At 43.9% G+C, this 11944-nt stretch overlaps 1 protein-coding gene across 3 annotated transcripts in view; it reads left to right on the top strand.

The window, feature by feature from the left end:
• The window catches only part of tpd52l2b (tpd52 like 2b), a 182013-nt gene extending 171889 nt beyond the window's left edge, over positions 1-10124 (top strand). For all 3 annotated transcript variants that reach the window (XM_037684624.1, XM_037684625.1, XM_037684626.1), the window contains 2 exons: positions 8406-8454; positions 8607-10124. In XM_037684624.1, coding sequence (XP_037540552.1) covers positions 8406-8454; positions 8607-8693 — 136 coding nt within the window. In that variant the 3' untranslated portion in view covers positions 8694-10124. The remainder of the gene's footprint in view (positions 1-8405; positions 8455-8606) is intronic.
• The last annotated feature ends 1820 nt before the right edge of the window (positions 10125-11944 follow it).

The following is an 11944-nucleotide window of genomic DNA, read 5'->3' on the forward strand; positions in this document are numbered from 1 at the left end:
ATCACAAAAAAAAAAAAAAAAAAAAAACCCCCCCCCCCCCCCCCCTAAATTCACTGTTGGTGATTATCAAAATTGCACCTGTTCATTGGGTAAAGTTAATATTCTCATAATTAAACATGCAGTTAAGTGTCACTATTGATTAGCACAATGGCATGTTGTGTTACAAATTAAATTAAATAAAAAATCCAAAATAAGTCAAGTGCACCCCTAAAATCATTGTGATAAATTGTCACATTAATGTCATTATCTTAGCCATAGTAATGAGTTTAAAAAGAGGATGTTGCCTCTGTATGTGTTGTAACTGTGGTTCCCCCTCTCTCTCTCTGTCTGTCGGTCTTGGCCAGGTCTCTCTCGTAAAAGAGCTCTTTTGATCTCAATGGGACGAACCTGGTTAAATAAAGGTTATGATGATGATGATGATGAAGACATGGACTAGCTGAATGAGGTGTCTCTAAAATATCCTGATGCATGCTCAATAATTTCAACAATTTTTTTTTAACCATCCAGAGGACCTGACTAAATTTTGTTAGATAAAAGTTATTATTAAATATGCTAAAATAATTATTGAAGCAACTATTTACTTATGTAGGTAAACGTAGATGTTTAACAAACCGTAAAAATACACCAGAATGCAGGAAATGGCATCTATTTTATTCAAAAATTTCTCCCAACCCCCTCCCCCCTTCCCCCAACACACACACACACACATTAAAGGGACTGTACTTATACAGCACCTTTCTATCTTATTTCAAGACACTCAAAGCTCTTTACAACAATCTGTGCCTCATTGACCCGTTCATACAGCTCTATACTAGATCTCTACAAAGATAATTGAACAAATCATTCTAAAGAGACTAATCAGAGCTTTATCACATTCATGCACTGATCCAGTCTTCCAGCTGGATGACAGACTTTTTTTTCGAGCGGACCGCTGCAGCGAGCTAACGGGGAAATCACGGGGGGGCGGAGTATGCATTTACGTGAGTAAAAGTTGGTCCACGAACTGTACTGTTGTAAATAGCTCATGCTCGAAGGCTTTGGAGCAAATAACAGTGAAATGTCGGCCAAATTATCTACCCCGCGAGTTCACAGTGACTTTTATCACAGTTGTTTACATTCCTGCGGACGCTAATGCTAATGAATCACTGCAGGAGCTTCATGATATCATCAGCTCGCTGCAGAACAAACACCCCGAGGCTCTTTACGTTGTAGCCGGAGACTTTAACCACGTGAATCTAAAGGACTGTCTCCCAAGCTTTAATCAGCATGTGACGATTCCGACACGTGGAGACCGCACGCTGGACCGTGTTTACACGAACGTAAAAGATGCATACAAAGCCGAACCTCGCCCCCACCTAGGACTGTCAGACCACATCTCAATCTTCCTGGCTCCTGCTTACATGCCCCCGCTGAGACGCTCCAGACCGGTACAAAAGAAAGTTAAATGTTGGAGCCAGGACAGTGGCCCCATACTGAGAGATTGTTTTGACCGAACAGAGTGGCAGGTTTTCAGAGAAGCTGCTGAAAATGGAGGTTCGCTTGATCTTAACCAATACACATCCTCAGTACTGGGTTACATTAGTACATGTACTGACACCGTCTCCACTATCAGAAATGTTAAAAGCTACCCAAACAGAAAACCTTGGCTGAATGCAGAGGTGCGTACCCTGCTGGAAGCCAGGAACACTGCCTTCAGGTCTGGAAACTCAGAGGAGCTGAGTAGGACAAGAAAAGAGCTGGTTGCTGGTATTAAGAGGGCCAAGGCCACATATGCAAAGAGGATCGAGGGTCAATTCATCTCACAAGACCCTCGGAGCATGTGGAGGGGCATTAAGTGCATAACAGATTATAAAGGAAGGAGTGAACAATGCCCCAAAGACCCATCTCTGCCTGATGCCCTCAACAAGTTCTATGCACGCTTTGAAGACCCGAACATACCACCCAGCACCAGACTCACCTCGCCACCGGATGAAGAGCATCTCAGCGTGACCTCAGCAGAAGTAAGGAGTACCTTCAGGAGGATTAATCCGCACAAAGCAACTGGCCCAGACAACATCCCCGGAAAAGTGTTGAAGGAATGTGCTGATCAGCTCTGTGAGGTGCTGGCAGACATCTTTAACACCTCACTTACCCTGGAGACAGTTCCCACCTGCCTGAAGACTGCCACCATCATCCCAGTCCCAAAAAGCTCTACAGTGACTGGTCTGAATGACTATCGGCCAGTGGCCCTCACCCCGATAGTCGCTAAATGCTTCGAAAAACTGGTCATGACTCACATCAAAACAACCATCAACATCAACGAGGACCCTCATCAGTACGCATACCGTGAGAACCGATCAACAGAGGATGCAATCTCCTCTGTGGTCCACACTGCACTCAACCACCTGGAGCAGAAAAACTCTTACGTATGCTCTTTGTGGACTTCACATCCGCCTTCAACACCATGATCCCCCAAACCCTGATGGACAAACTATCCACACTAGGACTAAGCCCCTCCATCTGCAACTGGGTACTAGACTTTTTAACAAACAGACCACAGTTGGTGAGGATCCACAACCTCTCCTCCTCCACCATAACCCTCAGCACTGGCTCTCCTCAGGGATGTGTGTTGAGCCCCCTTCTGTTTACTCTGCTCACATATGATTGTGCAGCTACCCATCCAGGCTGTCACATTGTAAAGTTTGCAGATGATACAGCGGTGGTGGGATGCATCACAAACAATGATGAGTCCAGCTACAGGCAGGAGGTGGAACACCTGGAGAGCTGGTGCAGAGAGAATAACCTTCACATCAATGTGAAGAAGACAAAGGAGATGATTGTGGACTTCAGAAGGAACAAAAACATCTACACCCCCCTGAACATAAGAGGATCTGCGGTGGAAGTGGTCTCCAGCTACAAGTACTTGGGTGTACACATGAATGACAACCTCAGCTGGAGCAACAACACCACCAGCCTGATGAAGAAAGCTCATCAGAGACTCTACTTCCTCAGACGGCTGAGGCGAGCTGGTCTGGAAGCTCAGTCCTCACCTCCTTCTACAGGTGTGCAGTGGAGAGCATCCTGTGCTCCAGCATCAACGTGTGGCATGGAGGCTGCACAGCTGCAGAAAGAAAAGCTTTGCAGAGAGTGGTGAAGGCTGCACAGAAATCTGTTGGAGTCAGCCTCCCCACCATCACAGACATCTACACCTCCAGATGCAGGAAGAGGGCCACCTGCATCATGAAGGACCCCACTCACCCAGCACACACACTTTTTGCCCCACTCCCCTCAGGAAGGAGGTTAAGGAGCATTAAGTGTAGAACCACTAGACTGAGGAACAGCTTCTACCCTGAGGCTGTTAGACTCATGAATCTCTAACTAGAATAATCACTGTGAAAAACCATATCATGTTGCTGCTGATCTGTTTCATGTTGCTGCTGATCTGTTTCAATGTTGATGTGTTCATGCGTGCACATCTGCTCACAGACTCATGTTCATGTTTGTGCTGATGTTCAATGTTTTATGTTATGAGTGCTTAGTGTATATTTAGTTGATGTTTTTCTTAGTTCATATCTTAGATGTTATTACTGTTTTTCTTTTACATTTTATTGTTGGATGTAACTGGGACCCCGTGTACATAATTTCGCTCCACCACATGTACCACATGAGGTGCGAATGACAATAAAGAAACTCTGACTCTGACTCTCTCACTCTGACTCTGATGAGACACACATCAGAGGCAATGAGGGGTTCAGTGTCTTGTCCAGGGACACTTCAGCATGTGACTGCTGGTGGATTCGAACCCTCAACTCTTGCATTAGAGGACGACTGCTCTAACCACTGAGCCACAGCCGCACATTACAAATGCTTCTGACGCCAGTGATGAAGGAGATGCATGGCCAAGCAGTAGAAATGGCCCTTGAAAGTCTTGTCCAGGCCAGAACATTTAAGAAAATAATATTTTGCTCTTAGCAAAATGCTCCGCTATATTTGGTTTCTTTGGTTGGCTTGCTGCGTTTGTTGCTTGTTGTTTATTTATTTATTTATTTATTTATTTTTGGTTGACACCATCTTTGCTCTGCATGTCCTAATTAAATTAGAATGTTAGTGCATGTCTGTTTTACCTAAAGCATGTTGTCATTCCCCCTAATGTTCTTGTTGAAGTGTACCAGAATGCTGAACTTGCATGTAAAAAAATTCACAAACACTTGGGCGGCGGGGGGCTAGGTTTGTCACCTTTTTCATCCCTTCTGAGTTTGCAGCTATGATTTTAACGCGCTTGTAATATATACACTCCTCACAAAATTAAAGGGAACACTAAAATAACACATCCTAGACCTCAATTAAATATTCTCATTGACAAACTTTATTATTAACACAGTGGAATTACTTGAGAATAAAATAACATAAAAATTATCAATGTAAATCAAAATGATTACACCATGGAGATCTGGATTTGGATTCATACTCAATATGAAAGTGGAAAATAACATGACGGGCTGATTCAATGTCAGTGAATTTATATACGTAAGTGGGTATGTTTACATGGACATAAGTAACCGGATCAAATGGCCGGTCAGAATAAAAGTGTGTCATGTAAACGCTCCGTTCGGGTTATTTTTTGTGTATTCGGCGCGATCCGTTATAATTTGTGATCAGAACGAAACGGGTGGTTTACGCCGATCCGAAACCCGATGGGTGTGCATGTATACGCTTGATCTGTTCATTTTTATCTGATGGTGAAAAACTGACCTGACTGCGCATGTGCGACTTTGCCATTTCCGCCTGGCTAACGCTAATAATATTAGCATGTCAGGGAAGTAAAACTGGTCGGTGAGCAGCACAACATTTCTATTAGAAACTTTGAAAGAGCTCAAAATGATCTGTATCACCTGTAGCTCAGTCAGGGAGTGCAATAACGTCTCCACCATCATTAAAACCTGTCGCGGGTCCATTTTGGGTGCTCAGGTTTGTTTACGTTCACCCGGAAGTAGAACTTCTTCTTCGGTGTTTTTTTTAAGGAGAGTTGACCACTCTGCGCATGTCAGTACTGCTGTTCAGAACAAAGTCCGCTGCAGGTAAACGCTCGTCATGAACAGATTGTGCCCATGTAAACAATACATTTGAATTATTTAATCTGAAACATTTCAATCCGGTCAAAGAATTCTGCGCATGTAAACATAGCTAGTGAAACGTCAGTGAAAATCAGCTGATTAACATCTCAAAAGCTCAAATAATATCTCAACTACAGCCCCAAATCTCAAATGAGTTGAAAGGATGTTCTGTGGACACATTCTCATCTACCTGCCAGCTGTGCTCGAGTGCCTGACCACTGAGATCCTGGAACTAGCAGGAAACACGGCTCATGACAGCGGAAGGACAGGATCGTCCCTCAGCACCTACAGTTGGCTGTCCGCAGTGACGAGGAGCTCGGCAGACTGATGGGAGGAGTGGCCATTGTTCTGGGAGGAGTTCTGCCTGGCATTCAGGCGGTCCTACAGCCCGGGGGAACCGAGAGTCCAGCTGAGTCTGGGTGGACGGATCGGACGGCATCTGCAGCCAGTTTCTTAGGATCCACTGTGGGATGGACCTTTACAAGAGATCCTTCCTGCCTACAGCATCAGCATCTATAACATCTCTTAATGAAATGAGGATAATGAGTTACAACAACAGATAATAATAATAATTATTATTATTGTTATTATTATTAATATTTTTATTTTATTTTTTCAATTTATTTTATTATTTATTTTTTGCGGACCCCGAAGGGACCAGCTTGCCAGTTTGAGAACTACTGTAATTCTCGAACTACAGAACACACCAGTCTCTAAGCTGCACATACTAAATATAAGTTCAATCATAATTTTGTATATAAATAAGAAGCTCCACTTATTTAGCCGCAGGCATCCACCTTTCATCATAAGGATCTTTGCCCCCAGCCGGCTCCGTCAGTGTGCAGTTTTCTTGTTGTAGTACAAGAATCAGCCACCAGATGGCGTTTCACAGAATATAGCTTGATTTCAACACACGCTCGGACTGCACGATCATCACGAGTCTTCATGAAGCTTCACTGTCTGACTCATGGTTACAACCATTGTTATGTTATGTTTAGAAAATAAACATAACGTCCCAGTGGCTTTTAAACCCCAAAATACATTACGGCAAAGACTGGTTCATCCCAAAGATCCACCCACACCTGCCCCCACCCTCATTCGCCCCACTCTGGGCCCATGAACAAGGCCCTTAACCCCCATCTGCTCCCTAAGCAGGTCCATCTGCTCCCTAAGCAGGTCCATCTGCTCCCTAAGCAGGTCTCTCTTGAAAATGAGTTCTAGTGGCTCAATGAGACTACCTGGATAAATAAAGGGTCAATGAGAAAATAATAATAATATGAGGAGGAGGAGGAGGAGGAAGGGGAACAGCCCTCCCCCTCCTGTAGTGCTCCTCCATTCTGTGTGGAGCTTAAATTAGATTTTGGTATTTAAACACACATTTACCATAGACAGAAAGTTTTTTTTAACTTTTATTTAAATATCTTATTCGTCTTGACGGACCGACTGCTTTAAAAATAAATTGACGAATTCTCCACCGCTTGCTGAGCTCATGACGGAAAGTGGAGCGGGGGAAGATCCCTCCTGTTATTCTCCGCTCTGTGTTCGGAGTGCGTTTAAAATGAGTGAGTTTAAAATGAGATCCCAGTATTTAAACGCATATTTACCATACACAGGAAGATGTCGCACAGAAATAATTTAAAAACTTTTATTAAAACACGTACCAGCCTTGACTGCTTTTGTGTCTCCAGTGCCCGACCATTGACATGTTGATGCAAACCTTACGGGCGGCAGCTCTGTTTCCTCCTCAACAGCCGATCATTTTTGACATGAAAGCAGCATCATAAGAAGTTCTCCATGCGTTTTCCATTATTGCTGAACTAATGAACCGGTCTGTGCATGAAGCATAAAATACGGTAATGATCTGAAGAAATTAATGCACGTCTATCGTGGGGGATGGTCCTCAAGAGTACCTCATTGGTCATTCAGGTTAGACTTCTGGTCACATGATGACAGAGTGGGAGGAGTTATGGTAGAGAATTTGAAACCCTGAGCAAGAGACTTTGTACATGTGGTCACCTGAGGGCATTCACTCTGTGTCACACAAGCCCGCCCCCAAGAGGGATGGGCGCTGGGCAGCCATGAGCGCCCAGCTCTGTCAAAAGAAGTTAGTCAGTGGCAGGAAGTCTGTCAAAATAAAATATAACTTAGGGAAATTGTGAAAAATAAAATTTGATAAATTAGCCGCTCCTGCATATAAACCGTGGGGTACAAAGTGTGAAGAAAATAGTGGCTTGTACACCGGCAATTACGGTACTGATCCATTTGATCTATGACAGAGCTATACAACTCAGGGGCCGTTTACACGGTACATATTTTGAGAGGATCCGCAGCTTTCTCTCTGCAGTTCTGCTGATCATTTACACGACACCAGAACTGAGGGGAATTTTAAATACATAGTTCATCCACCATGACATCTCTCTTTGACGTCCTCCTGCAGCACACCTGGGATGAGCCTCGTTCGGAACCGGTCCGCCTCTGGTGGAAGGACAGCTTCTCCTCGCAGGAAAAATAAAAATAAAAACTCAGCTGGTTGTTGTGTGATCGAAGTAAACACAAACAAACATTATTAAGAACATTTGATTTACCTGCTGTACAGCTACTGATTATCACGGAGTAAAGTCCGACATCATCGTAGACTCTGTTCTGGTCCACTCAGCGACCGGTGTGGAGCTGTTAGATGAAGCGGTCCCGCTTGATGTCCAATCTGTTGACTTATCCACAATCCAGCTATAACTTGTTGTTAGGATGTTGTTAGCTGAGCTTTTAGCCCAGAGGAAAGGAGTGTGCCGAGGCAGCAGCATGCTCATTAGGTGAAGGTAGAAAATTCACAGCGCCATCTAATGACCCGGCATGGTAACTACAGCGGATTCAGAGAGGCGGGCTGAGATTCTTCCGGATGCATGTAAACACAAAATTTATCCATGTCAACGAGGGTCTTTTCCTCTAATTAAGATACGAAACATACGTTTCCCCCCACGTGTCTGTGTAAATAAGGCCTCGGTCTGGCTGCCTTTGAGTTTATTGAAATGAAACCACTGATTCAACTTCAGGGCTGAATACATATGCACACATTGTTTTCAGTTTATTCTTCAGAAATGTTAATTTAAACAAATTTTGTTTTTCACATTTAAGTTTATTCTGTGTTTTCCAACTAAATTCCAGGTTGGAAGGCAACAAAATAAAAAAAATACCGAGAGGGTATTAATGCTTTTTCAACTCAGTGTAATCTTAGTTTAGTGCTGAGCTTTATTTTGGGTGATTATAATCAAAGTGAAAGCCTTTAATTAAACTAGTTTTGTTTTTGTTGTACAGAAACTCTCCAACATTCAAGTCCTTTGAGGATAAAGTGGGGAACCTGAAGGTGAGTACTGGTGGTCGGTCTGTGGTCTTGTGTGGTTTTTTTTTTTGTTTGTTTTTTGGGAGGGGGGGGGGTGACAGGATTTAATGTAATCACAGGAATCAGAAACTGATGAATCTGTATACCCCCACTTACAATCCTCTCCCCTTCTTCAGTATAAGGTTGTCGGCCCCAGAGGGAATGAAGAGGCTGTTGGCTCCCCCAGTGACACCACCCCCACTCAGGAGAACCCACCTTTCTGAACACACCACCACCTCCTCTCCGCCATCCTTATCACGACCTTTGACTGTACTGTTCTCACCTTATGGCAGAGTTCTCCCAGGCCTCCCCACCTCTCTTTAGTCCTAAGACCTGCAAACGCAGCAAAAGCGGAGGTTGAAAACTCAAATCTGGCAGACCTGTCACTGCTGATCTCACAGCCTTTGTTCTGCTTCTAAACTTAATGTTTAAACCACCTGATAATACTCGCATCCTTTTCTTAGTCCAGATAAAACGCTTCACCTCGGACATCTTGTTGAACAGGAAATCACTCAATAGTCCCATTTTGTTTCAAATTGAATTGAACCAACAATATTTGTGATGCCTCTGGTGGAGTTTGCAGGCCTAAGCAACATTCTGGCTAAACTTTGTTCTTTAGCTTCTGTCTTCTACCTAAATGAGGCATTCACACTGTCAGCTTGTGCCAGTGTTACATTATCTTCACTGTTTTCTTACACTTTAAACAAGTTGGCTTCACAGCTTTGTTTGTAGACAGAGCTTCAGAGGTTAGTTGGACTCTGAGCATCTCATCTACTCCTATAAGCATGTCTCATCTCAACTGTACCACAGAAACCTTGCAAATACAGCCAGTGTGTCCTATTCACCGACAAAACACCCAAAAAGTTGTAAAAACTTGCAACCATTTTGTATTATAAACTATTTTTCACTGCTTTGCATAATGTTTTTACATAATTTTTATCAATATGTATACCGTAACAATAAATGACATTTATTGTCATTGATGCTGCCACGTGGTAGTAATCAGGGTCTGTGGGGTTAAAAAAGGCAGGATGTGTTTCGTTTGACAAACTGGAGTCATATTTATGAGACAAGCTCAAACTAAGGCTTTTCAAAGACGGAGAACACTTAAACACACTCGTGTTTCTGATCCCAGGTTTGGCTTCTGTTAGCCATGTCACCGCTCCTTTCAGCCCGACTCACTTGAAATGTTTCACAATTTAGCTTGTACAAGAGGAAATACAAGCCCTCCTTTTCGTAGTTTGACTGAAAGAGCTTGCATGAAAGTGTCTGAAGGGTCACACATGTGAGAGGGAAAAGTTGTCAAAGCTCCAACTTTGCAAATGTATTTAGTACTGTTAATACTTCAGATATTTCTATTACACAAAGCCACTGTGTGAGGTCAAACGAACCTTTAAATGTTATTTTGAAATGTGTTTTTGTGTGAAAGTTAAAAATAATTCATGTTACCTGGTGTGGATAGCTTCTTAAACAATCTCAGTTTGGAGAAATAAGAGGACTGATGAGCTAATAACTAATCCAAACACAGCTAAAACCAAAGAGAGGAAGTCTTAAAACAACTTCAATCTTCAGAATTTCATAGTGGTATTGTACTGTCCATCCATCCATTATCTTCCGCTTGTTCTGAAGTCGGTCACGGGGGCAGCAGCTTGAGCAGGGAGGCCCAGACATCTCTTTCCACAGCCACCTCTTCCAGCTCTTCTGGGAGTATTCCAAAGCGTTCCCAGGCCAACCGAGAGACATAGTCTCTCCAGCTTGTCCTGGGTCTTCCTCGGCATCTCCTCCCAGTCGGACATGCCCGAAGCACCACCCTAGGGAGGCGTCCAAGGGGCATCCTTAGCAGATGCCCGAACCACCTCAACTGGCTCCTCTCGATGTGAAGGAGCAGCGGTTCTTCTCCAAATCTCTCCTGGATAACCAAACTTCTCACTATCTCTAAGGGAGAGTCCAGCTACCCTGCAGAGGAAACTCATTTCAACCGCCTGTATCCGCGATCTCATTCTTTTGGTCATTACCCAGAGCTCATGACCATAGGTGAGGGTAGGAAAGTAGACCAACCGATAAACAGAGAGTTTTGCCTTACTGCTCAGCTCTCTGTTCACCACAACGGACTGGTACAGAGTCTGCAATACTGCAGATGCTGCACCAGTCCGTCTGTCAATGTCACGCTCTGTTCTTCCCTCACTAGTGAACAAAACTCCAAGATACTTGAACTCCTCCACTTCAGACAACGTCACCCTCAATCTGGAAAGAGCAATCCACCCTTTTCCGGTTGAGGACATGGCCTCAGATTTGGAGGTGCTGATTCTCGTCCCAGCCGCTTCACACTCGGCTGCGAACCGCACCAGTGAGAGCTGTCTACTGGGGAAAACTCCCACTCACAGGCACCAAGTCGGGGGGGCTACAAGTAGACCCACACCAGCTCGACGCTTCTCACCATGGGCAACTCCAGAGTGGAATAAGGTCCAGCCCCTCTCAAGGAGATCAGTTCCAGAGCCCATGCTGTGCGTCGAGGTGAGCCCAACTATATCTAGTCTGTACCTCTCAACCTCACGCACAAGCTCAGGCTCCTTCCCTGCCAGAGAGGTTACATTCCATATCCCAAGAGCTAGCTTTAGTAAGCCAGGGTCAGAGCGCCAAGGACCCTGCCTTCGGCCACTGCCCATGGCATCACGCACCCGACTTTTATGGCCCTTCCTACAGGTGGTGGGTTCACAGGAAGGCAAACCCATGCCGCTCCTTGAGGCTAGTGTACACTCAATTATTTAAAATATATTGCCTACTACCGGTACATACAACTACAAAATACATATATTTGTATCTCAGCAAAAATATTTTAACATTTTTTGCAGGAAATGCCACGGATGGCTCCAAAATTGTTACCCCTAGCTGCTGGTGGGTAAAGCCAGTACCTCACTGGGCAGCAACTGGTGGAGGATCAAAATTGTATGAAAAAGCAGATTTTCATTTGTAGTTTCACCAAACTTGTGTCTGTGACCAGCAAGCCATGTGGCCACATTTTGTACTGCCAATTTCTATAAAACATGGTTTGTTTTTCTGTGCACAGCTTGCAAATTGTATTGGCTGTGCACATTGTGGCCCACCTCAGCATCGCTGCTGTGAAATGTTAAAGAGGCTGTTAAAAAATGACAACAGTTCACGTTGATCAGCTGTGTTCAGACTGCAGCTGGCTCGTCTGTCCTTTCAGAATCCAACTATTTCTCCAAACTGGCTGTTCAAGGAGACTGAGAATAGGTACGATCTTATTTTACACACAAAACCACTCAAAAAGGTCAAACTATTTGAAGACTGGTGCCACTTTAACCACACAATCCTTTTTAGAAATCACATGGCCTCAGAACTTAACTTTTTTTTGTTTTTTTGTGCACTTTTGTCCCCAATAAGGAACACTACATTTTTTATGTTTGGGTTTATGTTGATTTCTTCTGTCAATCTGGAAAAATTCCAACAAAAA

The sequence above is a fragment of the Nematolebias whitei genome, chromosome 11 (genome assembly GCF_014905685.2).
Source record: "Nematolebias whitei isolate Nwh7 chromosome 11, NemWhi1, whole genome shotgun sequence".
In the NCBI taxonomy this organism is placed as follows: domain Eukaryota; kingdom Metazoa; phylum Chordata; class Actinopteri; order Cyprinodontiformes; family Rivulidae; genus Nematolebias; species Nematolebias whitei.